At 39.2% G+C, this 22,504-nt stretch overlaps 3 protein-coding genes and 1 long non-coding RNA gene across 6 annotated transcripts; 2 read left to right on the top strand and 2 right to left on the bottom strand.

Moving 5' to 3' along the window:
- Positions 1–15: 15 nt before the first annotated feature.
- On the bottom strand, positions 16–9,273 carry LOC116934132. 2 transcript variants are annotated; one of them, XR_006647128.1, is made up of 2 exons: positions 8,781–9,273; positions 16–2,901 (listed from the first exon to the last, which is right to left on the bottom strand). It is a non-coding gene; the product is annotated as an uncharacterized LOC116934132 (long non-coding RNA). The 2 variants fall into 2 exon arrangements; XR_006647129.1 differs by having other exon boundaries at positions 8,547–9,273.
- Positions 6,768–8,540, top strand: LOC116923309. Its single transcript, XM_032929771.2, has 5 exons — positions 6,768–6,908; positions 6,991–7,143; positions 7,205–7,396; positions 7,463–7,834; positions 7,896–8,540. Exons 1-5 carry the CDS (start codon positions 6,795–6,797, stop codon positions 8,529–8,531), a joined length of 1,467 nt encoding a protein of 488 aa, XP_032785662.2. The 5' UTR covers positions 6,768–6,794; the 3' UTR covers positions 8,532–8,540.
- A 5,903-nt stretch (positions 9,274–15,176) lies between the features above and the next one.
- Positions 15,177–18,805, bottom strand: LOC116923539 (bifunctional 3'-phosphoadenosine 5'-phosphosulfate synthase 2). 2 transcript variants are annotated; one of them, XM_045174579.1, is made up of 11 exons: positions 18,302–18,805; positions 17,924–18,035; positions 17,620–17,855; positions 17,427–17,565; positions 17,249–17,367; positions 16,990–17,187; positions 16,494–16,925; positions 16,220–16,426; positions 15,881–16,157; positions 15,658–15,788; positions 15,177–15,340 (listed from the first exon to the last, which is right to left on the bottom strand). In XM_045174579.1, exons 1-10 carry the CDS (start codon positions 18,332–18,334, stop codon positions 15,691–15,693), a joined length of 1,851 nt encoding a protein of 616 aa, XP_045030514.1. In that variant the 5' UTR covers positions 18,335–18,805; the 3' UTR covers positions 15,177–15,340; positions 15,658–15,690. The 2 variants fall into 2 exon arrangements, with proteins under 2 accessions (XP_045030514.1, XP_032785924.1); XM_032930033.2 differs by having other exon boundaries at positions 15,177–15,788; positions 18,302–18,804.
- Positions 18,806–19,967: 1,162 nt separating this feature from the next.
- On the top strand, positions 19,968–21,895 carry LOC116923562 (zinc finger HIT domain-containing protein 2). The gene is made up of 4 exons (XM_032930057.2): positions 19,968–20,085; positions 20,397–20,668; positions 20,728–21,235; positions 21,428–21,895. Exons 2-4 carry the CDS (start codon positions 20,622–20,624, stop codon positions 21,875–21,877), a joined length of 1,005 nt encoding a protein of 334 aa, XP_032785948.1. The 5' UTR covers positions 19,968–20,085; positions 20,397–20,621; the 3' UTR covers positions 21,878–21,895.
- Positions 21,896–22,504: the final 609 nt, after the last annotated feature.

The following is a 22,504-nucleotide window of genomic DNA, read 5'->3' on the forward strand; positions in this document are numbered from 1 at the left end:
ACTGAAACTCAAAAATGTAAAATACTACATGTATTCAATTACAATACACGTGTTAAAATGGAATATGTATATGAAAAACGGAAATTTTTAGTCAACATCCAGCAACAAAATTTTGAAGAGCGGAAAAAAAGCTTTTGCGAGCGGCTCGCGCTCTTTTTTCAAATGATGAGCAGAGAGCGCGAGCCGCTCGTTTTACGGGTGTGAGCGGATAGCTCTGAGCGTGCTCCAAAATCGGTGAGCTTCTTTCACGTCTGCTGGCACCTAAAAATGATCGAGTACGACATCTTCGTGCACTTCCACGATTGGTCATTTATATTTCTCAAATTACGATGATAAACTATGTTAATGAACGTTGTTTTTATTGTAATCGTGTTCCTCGCGACAAGAGGATCACGAATACTACCAAATTAATTTATTTAAAAGAAGTAAATATTCCAAACGATCTACGTAAATTTCGGTGTGTACCTACGTTATTCTCCCTCCCCCCCCCCAAATTGACAAAATTGTTTAATTAATAACATCCAAACTAAAACCACAAAGATAATAAATTTTACGGCATTGGATAACTCTCATCAAGAGCTTTCGACTTCCGCAATTTTGTTTTGTAAAAAATTGATAAAGAAAATATCCTAAAACGAGAAGAAAAATTTTTTATAAGGCCGAGTTATGCGTTACAGAAAAAAAAAATTCTCATCGTGATAGGATTTCTTTAGTTGTCAATAATTTACAAAAAAGAATTGGGTGGGGAATGACTAAAAACAGACATTTTCTGGTACGTTGTTTGGTTATTAAAATAGACCAAACTAAACAGAAAATATGTTTTTGGGATTCTTTATTATCTCTAGAATGTTTTGATATGATAGTTTTCTTCGATTTTAATGAAGCCTACTGCGTATTGGCTTAGCGCTTTCTGAGAAGCAGAAGACACAGACATGACCAACGACGTTTGACAGTCATCAATACGTCGTCGAGTTGTCCTACTTACTTTGTCTGTGTCGATATCTTCTTCTCGTTCTTCTTCTTGTCCACGACTAACTAAGTCATCTTATATTTGTGTGTCTAAACTATTGGAATATTCTACTGTGTAAGGATTGTAAAAGGCTTTCTAGAGCCAAGACTAAACCTACAATATACAGATCCATTGCATTTCATGTTCTAAATCCTATTAGATTTCTATAGCTTAAGAACCAAAAATTACAGTAAAATTTACCCCCCTTCCCGACATCCATTGCGGCGGCCCTATTGATGACGCGCCTAATTCAAATATGAATTCTGACCCTTACTTATTTTTATTCAAACGTTTGAAATTACCAGGAACGTTGTATGTAAACACAAGTACCTTTTAAAGATAGCCTCAGTGTAACTAGTAGTGCCCGTTCATGGCACTACTAGGATTTCTTTATTCTGTCCTGAAATCCTACAATGACGACTTAAAGATGATTTTAGCAGGTGTTGATGACCGGCAAAAACTTTTCTAATACACGAATTTTTATGGTCACCAACGCTTCCATTTTGGCGTTCACTGGGACGACTTTTTGCTCTACCAAAAAATCGCTAAAAACATTATTTTATCATCGGATTCGAACACGGGTGTCCCGTATGACAGTCAAGTAGTCTACCATATACACAACATTCGATACTACTATACCTAATTTTAGACTGAAATTATACAGTGAAATAATTTTGCCATCTATCATTAAGACGGTTACACAACATCGCCAAAGCTAGGCACCAACCAGAATTTAAAGATAATGGCATCGTATTGGAAGGTGACATATTTCAAATCGTGATGCTCATAGCAGAAGTATCCACTATATTACAAAGTGCAAGGGACAAAACTCAAATTCTTTGCTTAGGGTTCCAACTTAGATGAACAATTACCAATAGTCATTTCCTCTGTTAATGATAACTTTAAAACAGGATTACTCATGATTCTTTTTTCCAGTGTATGCTTATTTTTTGGATGAAACAGAGTGACAATCAACAGTAATCCTTGAAGTTGTTTACTGCTTTGAATAGATTGTCATTTTTTTCTGAATCTTCTATAGGATTTGCCTGAATCCCCCTTACTCTCATCATCACATACAACAGTTCCAGTCGATCGTCCAAAACTGGTTTACCCAGAACTCAATGTGAGATCATTGCAAATTGTTTTCTTGGTAGTACTCATCATTTGACGAATCGTTTTCCCTTTCAACATTGTCGCTGGAGACTTTGAAGAATGACTGGTTGATGGCGAACTGACCGAGGCTGCAATTCATTGCTGCTAAACTACATTGCCCCATCAGCCCAGTACAGTACACCATATAAGAATAAACTATGGCTGTTCGGAAAATATTTTAGTCATTTCACTTGTGACTTACTCCTCATACAAGGAATAAACAATTGAATAATGATTGTATTTTGATCTTCGGAACCTTCAAACGTATCCTTGTCGTCCTCACATTCACGTTGAACTAAAACAGTTGTAGGGTTTTCAACCACTCTTTCACTTGTTTTTGATTCGACTCCTCCCTTTTGAAATATAAAGTGGGTATGCTTATGAACTAAATGGAAAAATTCAATTTAATTAAATTTTCCAGTATCTGTTCACCAGACACTGATGGGTTGTCATTTCCACATGCTTGATCATACATTTCTTTGAAAACTTCATTCTTTCAAACAATCTTCAAAACAAAAGTTAATGTATACCACAAGTACCTGTTTCCTTCACTGATGCATTGTACGTACTTAAAAATTTCCACTTCTGTACTTTTCACCGTATTTTCCCATTTCTTCTTTATTTGTGCAGCAGTTTTCCACCAATTGACGTTCTATCGTTAGAATTTTGTTGTATTCATCCCTTGCCTTAGTTTTGTCCTGTTTGGTAACGGTTACACTGTAGGCACCATTAATGATGTCCTGAAATTGTTGTAAAACAAAATAAAATTCTTGTAATATTACATTACAAATTGAAATTGCACGCACATTTCACGAAATGAACTCGTTTATTAAAGTTTATGTTTCTTCAGCATTCCATGTCATCTTGGTTTTTTAAAAAAACTGCAGCTTCTTCAGCAACAACTGCAGTTTTTTCAGTCGGATTAACGTGTTGTATAGATCATTTTCCAATTTTGGACCAATTTTTTACAAAAAAATTTTCCCACAATAAAAATTTGTGTAAAATGTTTTCACAATTAATGCACGTCTGAACAATTAAGTAAGCACTTTGGACTTGTCTGCACTGGTTCGTCTGCACTGCACATGCCAAACTATCTTTGAGATCTCTTTCAGGTTTGGTTAGCAGAGTACCGCCTCCAAGTCAGCCACTTGAAGTAAATTCATTCCAATCCAAACGAAAATATGATTTTTTAATACCTCCTCGTTTTAAGCTCAATCTTGATTCGAAACGAGATTCAAGCCGGGATTGGAATTCAAGCCAACTTATTTTTACGTAAAGTTCAGAATCTGACCCCTAATCAGTGATTTTCTGCATTATTAAAACGGAACCCGACCCTGTCTATCAATGCTCCCAACAGAATTGCCATTCTCTTTCCCCCACATCCTCGTCCAGCTCGATTCAAATATTTCAACATTGCCACATATAGATGGGAGCTTGTTCAGTAAAGCCCTTGCTATTGGAGAGAACATTACGTCAACTTAAATAGAAGACATCATGTCATCGTAACGGTACTTGGAAGAAAGCCGAAGCAACCCTTCTAAAACCTGAACGACATTTGTCTACTTACTTCCGCTACGACGACGAAAATACACGCGACTATGAACTACAGGTAAATCCTGAATATGACGGAAAAACAAGTCACGACTATCACTACCTAGTTCAACACTTAGATTTTCGTTATTTCTCGAAATTGACGGCGACCCGTCTCCAAATCGTAAGGGAGTGAACCTCTCACGTACTCACCGAACAAATCTTTGTATAAGCGGCCCTTATCTTAAAAATTTTCATTAAAAAGTGGTTTCTACACGACTATCCTCATTTGTCTTCATCTTTTATAGCTAGTCAATTGCTAAAAAGTATCTTTCTGTCATACGTTAAAAATAAAAATTTCAAGAAAAAATCTTAGTAAGAAAAGGTATTCAAAACAAAAAAAATCTCAACCAAACAAAGAGAAGGCAATAAGTGAAACTTATTACCTTAAAAGTTCAAAACAAAACAACAAAAAAAAAAAACATAAAAACATTAAAAAGCCGTGTTCGAATCCGCAGCCACCAAATGTACAGTACCCACCAAATGATTAAGAACACCTCCCTCTATTTCCATGTATTCTTATGACACTACGTATGTCAGTTAAATTTGAATAACTATTTAACGGCAAGAGATAGAATTTTATTTTTATTTTTACTGATCAGAAGAAGAATAGATCTTCAAATCACTCTCGCTTGACTTTTTTGTAGGAGTATCCACGAAGTTCCTACACACTCGTTCATCGATTAAGAACACAAGATTTTCCCCCTATAAGCGCTGTGTTAAAACCGCGTTTTCACCAATGAAAATAAAATATTTTTAACTACGCAAAATTTTTTTTTGCACCAAAAAATGTGGTTTCTTTGTTAAATAAAATTATTTGTTTATTTAATTAAGAATGTTTGATTTGAAACCCTTTTCTATCCCTTGTAGTTTACTCCCTTTACACTTCGAGAGCGAAAATGTTACCTTCGCCTTCCGTCACTAGAGGCGCTAGTGTGCTGTAAGACGAAAAAAAAACGCGCAAAAATCAATGACGGGATTTTAATAGAAAAATGTCATTTTTTCAAAAATTTCGGACCTATGGCCGTCCGTGGTCATATCAGTGCAAAATATCAGAACACAAATTTTTTTAAATGCCTCGGGCATACATCGATAGATGATGATCTGTATAAGGTACACTAGTAACTCCATTTCTTCCTCTTGTAATGTTCTTTTGTCGAAAAATTCATCTCTCCTGAAATAAGCATTTTTAAAGTTGATTGTTATGTCATCCACAACGACCAATCATTGAGGAAAATGGCCGTTTGGTTGCGACCCGGATAGATAGTTTTCAAGCGGTTCGGTTCGGTTCCAAATTCCCGGTGAAACTGATAGACCCGGTGCCAGCTTAAAAAAATGGCGGATGCGTGGCGCCAAATTGCAAAACCATGAAAAATACGTTAAATTAACCAAATTTTAAGCTTAAATAAAATTTCTGGGAAAGATTCGGGACAAAAGTTGGGTAATCGGGTCAAAAAGCAGTGTAATCGGTGTAATAAACCGGGTTTTTGGAACCGATAAGCTTCTTTCCCTTGCACCGGTTTTACCCGGAAGTCGACCCAAATGCCCATGGGCAGGAAAAAGGTCCCGGCCAAACCCGATAGAGCCGCACCGAAAACGGAAACGACCTAACCGATCAGCCAAAAAGCTACCCGATGGACGCGTGGCCGAGCTCTAGTAGCGAAATTTAATTATTTCTCTATTGAACAACGAGCATAGATCAAACAAACTTTGTGGCATGATTTCAATTGTATCACAGTCTAAGAGGGTAAAGACTACGAACTGGGATAGGGTTGAGAGGAATGGTCAACGACATCAACTTGGTCTCCGCGAGACGGTCTCGAAGGGTCGAGACCGTCACCCGTACATCCCAGTGGGACTATACCGTTTGTTTTTCATGTTTATTTATTTATGATTATTTATGTTTATATTTATTGTTTCTAACTTACTATTTTGTTAATAAACTATTTGTATCTTCATTATATCGTTTTAAATTTTATAGCACAGGAATAAATTAAATATTGGTGTGTTTTCATTATAACTATTGTGAATTGTCATCCACGGGCAATGGGGTTGGTGCGGGTCGGAGAAAAAAGGTTCAAAACCCGATTTTGGGAGAATCGGGAAAACTATATGTCCAAAAGTTTTAATACTTATAGGAATGGATAAATCTTGATAAGGTCTATCCAATTCTGCAAAAATTTTGCTTAGGGTGTACTAATTAGGAAAGTAAACCGCTTGCCATTTTACGGGTAGGTCGGTGCGGTTTAGCGGGTCAAAGGAACCCCCCTCATAAAAATACGTCATATTTCAATAATTTATTGCGGGAAAACTACAAGGAAAAAATTAATAAATTTTGCAGAAATGGATAGCTCTTAGTAAGCGCTATCCATTTCTGTAAAATAATTAACATAATTTTCATAAACAAACAAATTTTGGACAAGACGCTGTTTGTAGTTTTTGCGCTCTAGATATATATACTAGATCCAATAGACTTAAGTAACAATATAATTTTTTTTTAAATTTTTATGTGTATGAATATTTTTTCGCTATTGTTCGTTTTTTGTTTTTAATATATTAATTTATGCTATTACACTACTTATACCTTTATTAAATCGCTTTTCAATTTATAAAACAGGAATGAATTAAACATCGGTGTGTTTCCATCAGAATTATTGTGAATGAACTCTCATGGGCAACTGGGTTGGTGCGGGCTGGAGAAAAACGGTTTCAACACCCGATTTTGGGACAATCGGGAAAACTATAAGTCCAAAAGTTTTAACAATTATAGGAATGGATATATCTTGATAAGATCTATCCATTTCTGTAAAAATATTGCTCAAAATTTCCTTATTTGAGAAGTAAACCGCTTCGGCATTTTTCAGGTAGGTCGGTGCAGTTTAGCGGGTCTAAGTTAACCCTCATCTAACAGTAATACGGGAAATTTAAATAATTTTTTTCGGGGAAACTATAGGACCAAAATTAACAACGTGACGGTTCTTCCCCAAACAATTCACTTTGGACTGCGTTTGGAATTTACGGATCAAATACTGACAAAGTATGCATGAAGAATTCAATAAAGCACCCTACCGCAGACACAGATATTTATTTCTTGAGAGATGCTCCTCACTTATTTAAGTGCATTCGCAATCATATCTTCAATCACAAAGATGTCCAAGTATGTAAACATATTTAAATTTCATAGAACATGTAATGTTAAATTAAATTTCAATTAATCAATTATTTAACTTTTGTTATAGGCTTCCGGAAAAACAATTAATTCGGACCTACTGAATTTATTTAAACATGATACAGTAAGGTGTAGCACAGGCCTAAGTGTTGTTACGAAATTGAAACCGGTTCATCTTAACCCAAATAGCTTTCAAAAAATGAGCGTAAAGCTAGCTGTTCAAGTATGCATTTACATATAAATATTGGTAATGAAAGAAATATTCATAGCAATATTACGAACAGGTTCTTTCGAATTCTGTGGCTGACGGACTAAAGCGCTATCGCCTAGACAAAAATGCAAATTTAGCAAATCAATTCAAAAACTGTGAACCGCTAGAAAATATAGTAAGGCTCCTCAATGACTCATTTGATGTGATGAATTCTCGCAGACCCATATATGCAATACGAAAAGGAAATTGGAACGAGAGACGCGAGGTATCGTTAAGTTCTTTTTTCGTTATCGTCATCTTAATCTTTAATTATCATTTATGCAATTTTTAGGTTTTATCAAAATTATACCAATGTCTAGAAGAAACAGAACTTGCCGCTTGTGGTCAATTCACAGAAAGTGAACTACAAGATGAAATATTGTTGACTGATTCCTCAATTGATCATGAATTATCTGGCATCAGCTACGAAGCGGGAAAAGAAATCAGAGTTATCGACTTGGAATGGTGCTCCTCAGCAGACGCATTAAATCTTACAGATATGAAAGATGTCGACTCGAATGAAGTGTATGAACCATTTTTATCCACAACAACTATGAATGGATTGAGAGTCACGATTTTTAATACCATTGATGTAGTCAATCTTTTGCTGGACTCTGGATATAACTACGTATTAACTGGGAAACTAAACCAAGACTGTATTGAGGTAAGGATTTAATTGGTTACTATTTTCTGAAGTAACATTTGTAATGTGATTTATTTTTTAGAGGTTTTTTGGAATTATTCGTATGAGCGGTAGGTGCGGTGACAAACTGACAGTGACATCATTTCTGGAGCTTTTCCGTTTGTTAACCCTGTATTACCCTACTAATCAAATACTAAGCGGAAGCAACTGTGATGATGAAGAAAAAAACGTTGTACTAACAACATACAGTTCATGGGTCAAATCTCGATTCAATCAAAACCAAAAACAAATGAAGGAACGCAAGCAACATCTTCGGGATATAGTTTTGAAAGGCATCGAACGTGAGCTGACTAGTCAACGTGAGGTAGATCCTAGTTCTGAAGAAAATGTACCTGAAGAAATCAAAGTCAACGTTTTGGACTCTGACATCATTTACTACATATGTGGATACATAGTCCATGCATTTAGAAAGAAAGGAAGGAGAACCAATTCAACGTTTTGCAAAAATTGTCTCTCAACTGTTGATGTTAGCATTGATGACCTTCCCCACAACTTCACAGCAGCAATGCTAACTAATATTAAAAATCGTGGAAAGCTCATGTTTAGTTCATATAATTTGTTTAATTTGCTATGTGAAGTTATCTATTTTAATTTTTACTACCCCATTTCCCTATCCGCGCTACACACCATTCACCATAAGGCGCAGGATAACCCCTAGCGTTCGGATACTTACGTAAAAAACAAGAATACGTTATGATTGTCGACGTTCTATTTGAGGTTACACTTCTGCACTTCTGAGTAAGCCATTCTTGGAATTCTTGACCAATGTATTCGCCACCATTGTCAGATCTTAACATAATAATGGTTACGTTGCACTAATTTTTTAAAGCAGCAACCAATATTTTAGAATCATGAAAATTTTCTGACTTGTGTTGCTGAGATTTTCGAGTGGTAGAGAGCGACTAACCGAGGTGAAATGTGTTTCTTGGATCTTCGCTGTTACATCCAGATAATAAAGTTTTTCACTGACCCGCCATTTCAAGTTGTCCATCTTCGTAGAAGACAGCTTCCGCACCTTTTTCCGAGGCGGCACTGATAGAAAATAGATTTATTCCCAAGCCAGGAACATAGAGAACGTCTTTAAATAGTAGAGTTGTTCCAGTTGCATTAATAACCTAAACGTCACATTTTCCTTCTGCTTCTAAACATATTGTCACACTGGACTTAAACACTGTATTTACTTGCAACAGAAAAAGAATACATGGAACACAAGAAATGAAAGAGTTTAACTTTACTTAACGTCTACGCGTCTAGCGGCATATCACGCCACTAAACAAACTTCCGTGATTGGTCACACGTGCGATGCATATCACGCCATTAAATAAACATCCGTTTGATTCGTCGCACGCGCGACGCCAATCAAGCCATTAAACAAACACTTTCTGATTGGCTTCACGCGTGAACTTTTTCTTGGGGCAATTGCACCAGTGCAGAAAAGTGCAGCTATCCGAAATCGACAAAAGATTACAACGCAAACAAGAAATTGTAGGAGCAGACGGCAAGAATATATCTAATGAACCTTGCAACTACCACGATATAATAAGAAAGGTACACGATCGTCCTATCCTGGTCGCTGGGGGGTTTGGCGGAAGTAAAGGGTTCATAGATTCTCCACCAGGTTCGCTAGTGAGTTAGGATGACGGCTATCTCGTCGTCGTCTATATTTTTTGTATTTTTAATTTTAAATATATGTGTTAGGAAAGTGAATGAACTGAAGCGTCATTTCATTTTCAATTTTTAGGTACCTGCGGAAAAAAAGGGGGTTTCTGGACCTATATTATCCAACCCTCTTTATGATGATTTCGCGCCAAACCCGCACGACAATTTCTTTAAAAAAGTAAACAATTAATATTTTCTACCCCCAGGTGTAGAAATATGGCTTTTTCAAAATAAATCGGTGTTCTTCTTTTTCCGCAGGATACTGTAGCTTTCCTATTATATCGTGCTACTACTATTGCCAACACTGAATTATAATATAATATTTATTAATTTTTAACACTGGAAATATTATAAATTTAATATTAATATTATTAAACTGAAATTGAACATTGTATTAATAACTTAACAATGCGATGTTCAACTCAGTTTCTATGTGATTTTGTAAAGCAACATCACAAAAGAATTGGCAAATAAAAAATATTAGTTGACCAACTAAACGAACACAGTCTAAACGTGCTAATTCTAGCGTGATGCTGTTGATGTTACGTTTGGAATTTTGCAGGATATCTTACACAATCACGTTGGATTGGAAATATTGTCCAGGGTTAAAAGGGAGATTGGTTATCTCATATCTCTTCGCAGAGATGAGTCATCCGCTCCTTGGACAACGATCGTGGTCAAGAAATTATCAGGAGAAGTTCCCTCTAAGGAAGATACGCAGTCGAGAAAGGCAGTAATTTGCGCGACGGTATAAAAAGTTGCATCGTATCAGTGTCAGATGAGTCTTTATCGGTTGAGCTCCCGTAGCTGGGCTCCGTTAGAGGAGTTCCCTGATTTCCCTAGAGGTCATCACTTGTTGTATTCATATGTGCGATGTGCTCAATTAATTAAAGTTATATTATAATCCATTGTTCGCAATAGTAGTATCAAAATTCATTAGATTAATAAAAATAAAATAAAATAAAATAAAATAATGATGAACTGACGAACGGGGGGGGGGGCTGTTGTAGTCTGACCACCTAGTATTGAAATGATTTTAAGATGGGGATTGGTGTCGCGTGGGGCTACTGTCGGATGGAGATGGTGTCGGGGATGAGAGCTGGTGTCGGGACACCCGTGGGGTCTACTGTCGGGTGGCTAATGTCACGCACTTAAAATTTTTTATTTGAATTAATAGAAAATGAAATATTGTCGCGGTTATGGAGACTATTGTAACAGAATTCCCATTCTGCAAGCATGGTTTTTTCATTTTCTCTCCTCAACATCCCTCGTCACACAGACTCCACTAGAACCAACCATAAAACTGCAAGCAGTAACAGAATAGATCTTTTTCCCATCGACTCCCCAAAAGACACCTGCACCGCCCGAAGTCATATTATTACATCAGCCGACTAACATGGGAGCACCCTCGTCTAGCCCAAAACTTCCAGAACATCTTCCTACCTCTTCCTACTTCTAGAATATTCTTGCACCTGCACCACACGCGCCAGAATATTCATACCCTTCTTAGATTATGATCACAATCCATAAATAAACCTTACATATAGAAATATTTTTACTAATTATTCACTAAAATCCTAGTTAAGTGACCTGTCCGAACTGTCACCACAGTTCGGGGGTGGCTTTAACACAGGACTATTTAATACAAATTTATACCTCAAACTCACGCTTTCTCCCGTAAATCGTACGGCCTAAAACTATTAGCGGATGTGTACCCCTTAACCTCCCTAATATTCGACTTAGATGAGTTGACAGAACTGTCAACTCGAGTCGGGGGTGGCTTTTGCACGGAGCCTTCTTTCTCTATTGTTTTCTTTATTCGGATCACGGCTGCATCTTTTCCATATAAAAAGGCCGTAACTTTTCTCTTAAAGTTAGTTCCTTTCGGGCTCCCGACGAGTTCCTTTTAGTTTCCTTTCCGGTTCCATACTCGACCTTTTCGAGGTCTGTGACTTAACAGCTCTGTTTAAAGTACCAGTCTCGTTCAGTTAACTTAATTCGGTGAATCGGGTATTCCCTCTCCCATTGTTCAACTCTTCCCAATCGGTATGTCACACCTCATTTAACTTATAATTGTAGACTTAGACTAGGTAACCAATACATTTGCATTGTGGATAAGCCGTCTGTTATTTATTTTAAACTGCTTTAAATTTAATTATTCCGTAAAGGGAAGAATGAATAAACCCCTTTACACTATGGACTCGGTCGTCATGTCCGGCGATCTTTTATCGGAGATTTCCCGCAATCCTATCCGAGATGTCCGGCAGTCTTTTTGGTAGAGATTTCCCACGATCGCGGCTGTTCCCCAAAAGATTCCACATTATTTGTCGGGATTGCTGCTGTTGACGTAATCGCGGCCTCTTTTGCTATTGGCTCCGTTGTTGAAGTTGTTGGAGCCACGGTTACCATTACTCCTGTTGCCTAGAAAATGAAGTGTGGCGGGTTTAAAGGCAGTCTTCACTTCATAAACAAACAATAAACATTGTTCTTCACGAGCTTCTCTCGCTCAAACAATTCTACAATTGTATGTGAAATTGTTCGACACTGACTGTGTCTTCGAAACAAATTACGAACGGGGGGATTCAACAAAAGGTTAGCATAAAGAGCAATTTTAGTCGTCGGTGGCGTTGCTTTGATTCCGTAGGATAGAGATGCCAAATGCTGCTTCGCTTGCTTGAACGACTCTCTTGTAGAATCTGCAAACATTGATTCGCGCGCCCAGTAACCCTGGTTAAGTATAGACTGAATAGGGACCCATTTAGCAACTGCCTTGGAGGACGCAGCTCCTCTTACGGAATGGACCAAAAAAATAGTGGTGTCTATTCCCGCCATCTTGAGTTGATCCTTGATCCAGCACCCGATTGTAGAACTGGATTCCGGCTTGTACGGCTTGGTCGAACCGATAAAAAGCCATTCGCTTTTAGACTAATCCCGTTGTGCGGCTGTTCTGTCGATATACCGATGCAAGCAATCCACCGGGAAGATTGCAGGATTCTGGCTCCAGGCTCCGATGGATAAGGAGTGCAGTGGGCCGGCATGCTGGGCCTTCCTCGGACGGCCCAATGAAAAGGATGCCCCCTAGCCCGAAAAGCGGATGGATTGTTGCCGGATTGAGGCTAGATCGCATCTTGACAAAGAGGTGATCGCCAGTTCACTGGAGGTTTTAGCTTTAGAGTAAAAAAGAGACAGGACAACTGAAGGATCCCAAGTAGATCCGTATTTAAGCAAAGGAGGTCTTTTATTATAAATTCCTTTCATAATGTTAGTGACCAGCGGGTTCTTTCCAAGTTCCGTTCCATCTCCTGTCATAGAAAGAGTAGAAGATAGCATGGAGCGAGCTACGTTTACAGTATTGAAGCTCCTTCCAGAACCAAAATAATCGGTGAGGAAAGTCAGAACGACGTTGATGCCAGCCGACAGGGGATTGACAGTCCGTTCCAGACACCAGCTACTCCATGACACCCAATCGGACTGGTATGTAGCGTGTGTATTGGGCTGAGTGACTCCCAGCACGAGCTCGATAACATTTTGCGAAAGGCCGCGCTCTCCAAGACATCTCCGGAGAGCCACCAGGCGATCAGCCGAATCGATTTGCTCGTGGTCAGCGGATGACACTCCCCCAACGGGGATATCAGCAGCGACTTGGACGGGAACAGTAACCGCAGAATGTCGGGAATGGAAACCAGAATTGGCTGGGCCAGTAAGGAGCCACGAGGACTACTTCTGATTGCTCCTGACGGATCTTCTTGAGACAAAAGGGGATCAGATTGAACGATTAATATAATTGACAGCGGAGGTATTGTCCAGCCTTAGCTCCACGGCCGAGTCCTTCAATGTCGCTGTAAAGCACTGTAAGGCTTTCAGGGCTGCGAGTAACTCCGGATAGTTGATGTGTTAGCTCCTTTCGCTCATCGTCCAAGGGCATTAATCTTAACATCCATGCAGACAGCTCCCTAACCGGAAAGCGACGCATCGGATCAGATTGACATTTCTGGAGCCGAAAAGGTAAGAAAACGGCCAGCTTAATAATTGGCTTCTGAAATTCACCAGCCGAAGTCAACTCGGGCCTCTTTGGAAAGCGGGAAAACGTCTTCTAATTGTACCCGAGGGGCGTTTTGACGTGAATTTAGCAGTATCTGGAGACCGCGATAGTGCGCCGGGGCAAAGTCGACAGCTGTGGTTGCCCAATTCAAGTTACCAATAATCTTCTCGAGGTCCTTCCGCGGAAGAATGGACGCTTTTAGAGCCGCTTTGCAAAGCCTACAAATGTCTAGCCTCTTTCTCTCTGGCAAGAGTAGCTTCATGGCTAATATGTCGATGAAAAGGCCAATATACTCCAGCGATTGGACAGGCTCCTCCACCGACTTCTCGATGCTGATCCCGAACCCCAGTGATTCGAGCAATGGTCGAACTTGACTGATGGCCCGTCTAGCTTCCGATTGGGGGCTGGCCGCGACCAAAATGTCGTCGAGATAGATAATAAGGCAAAGGCCATTCTTGCACAGGAAGGCTACCACAATCCTCAGTAACTTGGAAAAGGCCCAAAGAGCGGGGCTCAGCACAAAGCAAGAGACACAAATTCAAACAAATCACGTCCCCATTGGAAACGGAGAAACTTCCGATGATCAGTGAATATGGAAACTGTCAGATAGGCGTCCTTCAAATCCAACTTGGCGAGCCAGTCCCCTCCCGAATTGTGTGTCGGACTGTCAAAGTGTCCTCCATCTTAATTTTGTGGTGAGCTAGAAATGTGTTTAGGCCTTTCAAATTTATGATCGGGCGGTAGCCTCCTGATCTCTTTGGAATTAGAACAATTCCAATGATGAAGCTTTCGCCCTGGCCGGCCTTTACTATAGCTCCCTTCTCCAAAAGCGAGAGCACCTCTCTCGCAACACTCCTGTTGCGTCACGTCTATTGGAGCGTTCGGCTGAACGAAATACTGAACAGGATCGGCCACAAACTCCAATCGAAAACCCTCAGTCACGGTAGATATAACCCATGGGTCGAGCAGGGAGGAGTATAGAGGAGAAAGCAGTTCTTTCCCGCGCTGTAACCCACAGCTGCCCGAGAAGTGGAAGCCGCCACCAGTTGGCAGCACAATGAGGTAGAGAGGAAGTTTTTCCGTAGGGTGTATGGGAAACGAAGCGAATAAATGGGAAAAAGGACATAAAAATGCAATAAAATAACAGAAATTTCTTTCACTGTAGTATGTTATTGTTTCTTGGATAATACGCAATATTTAAAATCAAATGTTACATTAATAATTAGTTAATTAATTAAAATTTTTTGCTTTCCGCGTTGACTTTTCTTTCACCTTCTTGTTTTCTGTTATTTGGAGTCTTTTTTCTTTGGCAATGCACTTCATTCTAGTGCACATGAAATCGATGATGATGTTAGTCATGAAGACTATCCTGTGTTCTTCACAACCAACTTGGGGTAGTTTGTCCGCTACAAGCGAAGTTGGAATTTCCGTTAAAGAATTTGGACGAAACATTTGTCCAATTTTTAATAGTCTTCATGACTAACATCATCGGACCCTTCGATCACGATCTCCATTCAAATTTTTGATCATGATCGATGATCTCAATCATTTCAACCGATCGCGGCAACTCTGCTTACAGCCCACAAGCAATTCTATTTGAACAAGCGCTATAACTAATATATTGAAACCATCAACACTACAATCAATAAAGTTGAACGATTACAAAATTGGTCCATTCGAAAATCATATGGGACGAAGCATACAAAATACTTCCCATTGCACCAGCTGAGCGAGGCGCTAAAAGATACACGATCCGCAACATGAAACTGATTAATTTGCGTCAATTAGATACAACAGAAATGCATATTAACGATGGCAATAAGATTTTATCCAATCATCCATCCAAAACACGATCACTTTTGTCTTAGCAGGGATGGGTGTTAAATGAAAAAGAATATTGAAACTTAACATGCTGGAATAAAACTGATGTGCCCAAAAACTTGTTATAAACTCGTCTCAATAAAACTATTAAAACTCTAACAGTAGTGCTACCAAGAAGGCGACAATTTATGTGTGCTATGAAGTGAATTGCGGTACATGGCGATTTGCCTTCAGAAATAAACTTAACCCTTTGATTACTTACTTTTAGCATACTATGGTTTTACTTGAAAACCATTCAGTTACTGCTGAGCGTACGATAGTAACGAGCCAGTACTTCCCATGCTTTATCAGCCATAAAACCGGGAGGCGGACATTCTCCCGCCCGTGCCAAACCTAAAAAAATTACCAAATATAAAAAACCCTCTAAATTTCCAAGATCTACATCTTCAGGTTTGATTATTAAACTATGAAATTAATAGATTTACCTCTCATCCGTGTTCCAGAAATGAACTCAAAATCTTGTTTGCGTTCTGGATCAAAGAAACTCATAGCTTTGGCTTGAACATCATAAGCGGCCACTCTAAATGGAATGATCTCCATTCCAACAAGCCCCGGTGCCATCGATAGCACCTTTCCTCCATGTGTTGGCTCGTAAAGATCTTGTTTTAATGCTGGATTCGGGTGAGCCATTCCTGCTGGATCTCTACCAACAATATAGAACTTGGCGCCAGCCATCAAACGGGAGCGCGCATGCCATTGTACCTTGATACAATAATACAACGTTTGAAATAAGGCAAACGCATCATTTTGTACTTAACACACACCTCCGTAGGGCCAGCATAGAGCATCGGAGAAGGGAAAATGGCTAGAACAGTGTGTTCTGGATCTAAAATTCTTTCCTCTAGAATTGCTTTATGTTGCTCCATTCGTACGGCTAGTGGGACATCATCATCCTTTGTCCAACCACCTAGTGGATGAAGGAGTAGGACAGGCTTTTTGTAGCCTCGTTCAAGCAACGTTTGCCGAGTAAACTAACTCAAATCAAAAGTGTTCTGCATTTTAAAATGACTGAAAACTGTATCGTTCTGTAAAAATTACCTGCATTAGAAGGGCATGCCCGTTATGGACGGGATTTCTCAATTGAAATGCAAACACTGCGTCGGCACCCATATCATGAAAGGTTTTCTTCAACTCAGTAGGCGTTAAGCGATATTCATCCAATCCGTCATTCCAACGAATGCGGTTCAAAACTTCTAGCTCGCCACCTACTAGCCAATCACCGCTTGCCATTATCATTTGAATATAAGGATGAGACGGATGGGTTGTTCCGAATTGCCTAGCACAACGTTCTTCTTTACGATGCTCGAAGAATTCCGGCGATCTGAGTATAGCTACTGGCTTGTTATTGTGGAGCAGGGTAACAGCTAAGCAGCCATCAAGCTTTTCTCTCTCTTCTGTGGTTATAGCTAATACAATGGGAACGCTTTGATTTGATACTCCACCATCGTATATACAATTAAAATGGAGAACCTAATGGCAAAACAATGTTATCTTGGATTTTTTTTATTATGAGACACAGTTTCATAACTCATACCTGAAGATATTCCCGCTCTCTCATGAAACCTGTCAGTGGAGACGCCCATCCTTCGGAAAGAATCTGCACCCATTGCAGGTCGATGTCATTGATAACGATTGACGGAAGCGTAGCGGACTCGGCTAAAGCATCTGGTCTTCGCTCATCAGATACGAACAACTCTACAACTGTTGCTTGTGCAGCTTTCGGCAAGACATTCTAACCCGGGAAATAATAACGGAATAAATGAAAATTATTTGAAGATTCTTTCTGAACCCACTTGGCTGACGAGCAAGTCTACTAGTTGTTGAGTACATTCAATGACAGATTTCTGGCTAGTGTGCATAGTTTCATGAGGATTCAAGGGTGGTTCATATGGTGAATCTATTCCGGTGAAGTCTTAAGAAACAAATACATATTACAATTAGAGAAATAAACGAATCTGTCTAAAAAGTTACTTTTGATAGTTCCTTGTCGTGCTTTCTTGTAGAGACCCTTCACATCACGTTCTTCACAAACATTAAGAGGTGCATCAACAAAAATTTCAAAAAAAGGGAGTCCGGCATCAGCATGTATTTTTCGTGCGCGGTCTCTGTCCTACGTAAGTTTTTATTTGTAGTGACAACTTTATGAATGAATATTATCGATTACCTCGCGAAACGGTGACACGAAGGAGCACAAAGTAACTACCCCGGATTCAGCAAACAATTTGGCAACTTCAGCAACGCGTCTAATATTTTCTTGGCGGTCTTCATCAGAAAACCCCAGATCTGAATTCAGACCAAATCTCATATTGTCACCATCTAAGCTAAATGCAGGAATGCCTCTCATAACCAAGTAGTCTTCAAGAGCAAATGATAAGGTGGTTTTCCCAGAACCAGAAAAGCCTGCATTGTCAATGGCATAAGATGATTTTATTTTATCAAAAACTTTGTGTAAAGTACTTGAGAAGTACCTGTAAACCAAACTGTGCAACCACGAAATCTTCCTTGACCCATTACTTGACCTCTGGTATTTCTATCAACAAGATGACGATGGTAAGTAACATTTGTTGCCTTTTGAAGAGACTATAAACAAGAAATCAATGTTAATATATAATATGATTTGGTATACCATAAATTGCTTAGGAGGTATTCTTTGTTTTGGTATTCAGGAAACTTAGCCTTAACAAGTATTCTATTTATCTGTTATTGCTCTAATGCAAAATACTGTAATAATTAAAAACACAAAGATGAAGCTAAATCAAAATGGCATTTTTGATTGTCTGATAGCTTATGAGTAACAATAAAAATTTTATAAAAATTCAAAGTTTTTGCAATAATTTATAACTTACAATGCTCAGTTTTTTTCCACTGTTTTCAGCCATTTTTGAAATGAATGTAGCTTGTGAAATGAAACACAGTTCTCAGCCTCCTTAAATTATGAGCAAGAGTAGTTACACCAATTCAGAGAAGATCTAAATGGTGGTCTCGTGAACACAAGAACGGTGACGTGGAATAGCAGTGAACTTGTGGTGTGTCCGGCTCAGTCCCGCGTGTGTTCGACAATAGGGAGAGGTTCAAGACAGCTGTCCTTCTAGCTGACAAAGTCAAATACCTGTTTTAGGCATGGCCGACTTACGGAACTTCCACAAGGTAAGACGATGTCCTAACCCGCAGAAGATAAATAACACCAATGCCTTCCAAATCCAAACAGCCAAATACTGCCAATATGTTTTTCCAGAGTCATAGACCCCTGGTTGCTTCACTAAGGCTATTTTCCCTCTCGAAAAAGGGGTATCCATTTGCGGAGAAAACTATACGAAAAAACGAAGGTTCGAAGCTTTTAGGGCGGAGCGTAAGAGTGATTTTCCTCCTGGTTCCATCTGGCTACAAATGAGTCTCTGCGTAGAGTGAACATCAATACACCCCGCAAGAGGCGCTCTCGTCGGGAGGAAAACGAATAGTTTTCTCCGCAAAATTAATCCGTTTAATTAATTTAATTTCACGGCCCGTCAAACCAAACCACAAAATATATCCAATCGGCTTACTACTTGATAACTTGAGTAGTCTAGGTACTTTTTAAGCGAAAATTTTACAGAAATGGATATCCCATGATTGAGGGCTATCCATTTCTGTAAAATTTGTTTATTTTGTACTGATATGTTTACCGATAGAAGCTATTTGAATTCCGTGTACTCGGATATGAGAAATCCACGAGACACGTTAAATCGCACCGATCTACCTACCTGAAAAATGACCGATCGGTTATAACTCGGCTAGGTACTTTTCAAGAGGTTCCTCTTAGTTCAAAATACGCAGTTCAAACGATAAGGCCTTGCCCAAGCTCGAAAAAGGGTGGGCAAGTGAAGAGAAACCAATAAAAATACAATGTAATTACACGAAACGGGGCAAACAAGGTACAAACTAATTTAATCAGGTTGTGGAACCGGTTACACTACGCGAATGCCCATCGGTGTCTATAAAGTAGGGCTCGGCCCCGGTTCTCGAAAACCCGGTTTACCCGCGGTTCGTCGCCAAAAAAAGTCGCCCATGAGCGATCCGGGTAGTCTATTTGCCAAAGTGGGTAGGCTGGGCGAATTTGATGGGCAAACCGGGTATACCCACCACCATCTTGGAAAATGGCGGCTTGCAAAGCCTCAAGTTAAATTAAAAGGGAGGGTAGCAAAAAAAAATTTTTTGTGGCGGGAAATTCAAAGGGCGTCACTTGATTTCAGGGAAAACTCAGGTAATCGGGTAGGAAATCGGGGATAACCGGGTTTTGAACCCGGGTAATGGAAACGGTTTTCGAAATGGTGTTACCCACATGGTACCCGGGTAGATAGTGGGCACAAAGTCTTAGGAACCGTTACCCACCGGATCCAATTTTTTTGCCGAGAAGACCTACTCATTCGCCCAAATACCTACCCATTGGACACGGGGCCGAGCCCTAACTGACGCGTACGACGTACTCCCCCCCCCCTTGTATGCGAGCGCACTCTTGCGGATTCCGCCATGTTACTCGCGAGTCCGTTTTTTCTCTGAGGAATTCACATAGGGAAAAAAGGGGGACGCGAAAAAATATTTGTGAAACGTTTACAATTTACCGAAGGATACTAGCAATAATTTTGTGTGAAAGGTAAGTGAACGAACTACATTTTAATATAGAACAAGAAGAAAATTTGTCATTAACATGATAATAAAACTTACGTTTTTTTAACATACTACTACTTTTTTCTTTTTAACAACTCATTGCCCATATCACTGCCAAACTAGCACACTTTTCATTTCAAAAACTTTATTTCCTTTTGTTTTATCTTTATTCATGTGTTTATGTAACTATAACAAGTGTAAAAGTTTTTTGGGGGTGTTTTTCAACGAGGCTATGATTGCGAACTCCAGATGGTGTCGTCGTAACCCTTGTTTTTTTGTCTGATTGGCTCTTACTAGGGAACGCCTACCCGCCATAGGAGGTATTCGAGTTTACAGGCCTTAAGTATTAAGTAGGCCTTGCACGCGGAGACCAAGTTGCATCCGAAATCGACATTTGAGTAGTTGTGTCGTCTGCACGTTTGGTTGCAATATTTACTCCGTCTCCGTGCTGGAAACTGATTATTAAAATTTCTGTTACGCTGCACGAATTACGAAGGGAATTATCAGAAGCCAAAGGCTCAAATGGACAAAATCACATTTACCTCTGACTGTGTAATTTGCTGTGAATTGTAAGTTAGCTAGGGAATCCATGTTGTAAAGCTATGAAACTAATTCCAATTTGACTTAGATGTAAGGAGCAGAAAGCTAAGTACACTTGTCCAAGATGCGATATTCAATATTGCTCTGTGATGTGCTACAAATCTTCTCAACATACTCAATGCTCAGAGTATTTTTTTAAAGAGTGCATATTAAAGGAATTAGCTGGGTCTAATATGGAAAACCACTTTGGAAAAAATGGGAAAACAAATATGGAAAATCTATTGAAGAAAGACAGTACAACATATGCAGATGATCTTGATTCAGATGATTCTGAAGATGGTTGCCTGGAAAATTTTATTAATCGAATGAAAAACATTGATTTGAATGATTCAGACGCTGTCTGGAGTCTTCTGACTGAGAAAGAAAGGATGGAATTCAAAAAAAAACTTTTCTCTGGAGAAGTTGTGGAGTTGCTTCCAAATTGGAATCCATGGTGGATAGAAAAACCAAAATTCCCAACCAAAGAATGTGATGTTCCAGAGTCAATGAAAATTCCACCTGTTAAGACTACAATTCCTTTATTGTCTTCAGTGATGGTAATTTCAACTATAGTTGTTTGCAATGCAAAAACATTAGTATTGTATCTAAAATTTTGATCCTGCTTGCTAACTCATTTTACTTTTTAAACTGGATATCCAATAACATTTCTTAGGACTATTTCAAAATATGGGCCACTGTCTTACATGAAGTATATATATATACATATATATATATTTTTTTTTTTTTAGCTTAAAAAACCAAATGAGAAAGTGGTCAACGGATTGGGAAACATACTATATGGTTACGCTTATGCGTCACGTCTTTATATGCAAGATTGGACTGGGAACGTCAGTTTCGTCATAGAAACTATCCTGGCCGCATCTACGATTCTTTATACCAACCAATGCTTTGAGACAGCCCAAGAAGCTATAAATTGTGCACAATTTTCTGCCAATAAGCTTTTTGAAATTTCAGATGAGTTGGACTTGCTGGTTAGAAATGATATCGAACAAATTCAAAAGAGCCGAATATTTCTTTTGGCTGCATTGTCAGATATCAGTGCCCTTCTTTATAAAGGTGTGGAAGCTAAACGTGCTCCTGTAAAGCGTTTGCACATTGCTATTAAGAAAGTCGATTTTTATCTTTCTCTTGTCTGTGAATTTGATCTAAATCTATTCAAATGCAATGTTGAACATTAATATAAATATTTTAATTAACTGCCTCGTCTTTGACATTTGCTCACTCTTAATGCTGCAATAGCCGGAAGGACAATGTGCTGGAGATTGACAACTCCAAACTTAAGTGTGGCAGATCCAATTGTTGGCCTCAAACTCACTGTTTTGGCTTAAAATTTAAATGAATTATGATAAGCGCTCGGCCCCGCGCCAATCGGGGAGCTTTTTAGTCGATCCGGAGCGGGGATAATCTTAACCGGGGAAATGATTTCGGTGCTCGGTGCGGTGATATCGGTGATCGGTGCCTTCCCCGATTATCAATAAATAGTGATCTAAATTGGCAGTTGTCCTGCGGCCAACAAGAACAAAATATGACCCTAGTCACGTGATTCTCGTTGGCCTATCAGAACTCAAGGTCACTGGTAAGACTAACCCCACTATGGCTGAATCGGTGCAGCACCAATTATAGCACCGTTCCGCACCGAATAAAGAAATCCCCGCACCGAACTTCCCCGATTAATTTTAATCGGAGAAGCTTAGCGGTGTCCCCGATTAGAATGCGGTCGGGGCCGAGCCCTAATTATGATTTGAAAAGCTTGGCGGGAAGGGTTGGCGACGATCGCCCCCTTTAACTAATGCCCCCTCGCGGTT

This window comes from Daphnia magna, linkage group LG5 (assembly GCF_020631705.1).
Source record: "Daphnia magna isolate NIES linkage group LG5, ASM2063170v1.1, whole genome shotgun sequence".
Taxonomy (NCBI): domain Eukaryota; kingdom Metazoa; phylum Arthropoda; class Branchiopoda; order Diplostraca; family Daphniidae; genus Daphnia; species Daphnia magna.

What these genes read in the sequence shown, in the direction of transcription:
- LOC116923309 (XM_032929771.2), top strand. Translation starts at nt 6,795, where the DNA reads ATGAAGAATTCAATAAAGCACCCTACCGCAGACACAGATATTTATTTC. An exon ending in ATTGGAACGAGAGACGCGAG is followed by an intron (nt 7,397 to 7,462) that starts GTATCGTTAAGT and finishes TGCAATTTTTAG; the next exon opens with GTTTTATCAAAATTATACCA. An exon ending in TAAACCAAGACTGTATTGAG is followed by an intron (nt 7,835 to 7,895) that starts GTAAGGATTTAA and finishes TTTATTTTTTAG; the next exon opens with AGGTTTTTTGGAATTATTCG.
- LOC116923539 (XM_045174579.1), bottom strand. Translation starts at nt 18,334, where the DNA reads ATGGCTGAAAACAGTGGAAAAAAACTGAGCATT. An exon ending in TCGTGTCACCGTTTCGCGAG is followed by an intron (nt 17,566 to 17,619) that starts GTAATCGATAAT and finishes AAACTTACGTAG; the next exon opens with GACAGAGACCGCGCACGAAA. An exon ending in GGCATGCCCTTCTAATGCAG is followed by an intron (nt 16,427 to 16,493) that starts GTAATTTTTACA and finishes GATTTGAGTTAG; the next exon opens with TTTACTCGGCAAACGTTGCT.
- LOC116923562 (XM_032930057.2), top strand. Translation starts at nt 20,622, where the DNA reads ATGGACAAAATCACATTTACCTCTGACTGTGTAATTTGCTGTGAATT. An exon ending in TGTGTAATTTGCTGTGAATT is followed by an intron (nt 20,669 to 20,727) that starts GTAAGTTAGCTA and finishes AATTTGACTTAG; the next exon opens with ATGTAAGGAGCAGAAAGCTA. An exon ending in CTTTATTGTCTTCAGTGATG is followed by an intron (nt 21,236 to 21,427) that starts GTAATTTCAACT and finishes TTTTTTTTTTAG; the next exon opens with CTTAAAAAACCAAATGAGAA.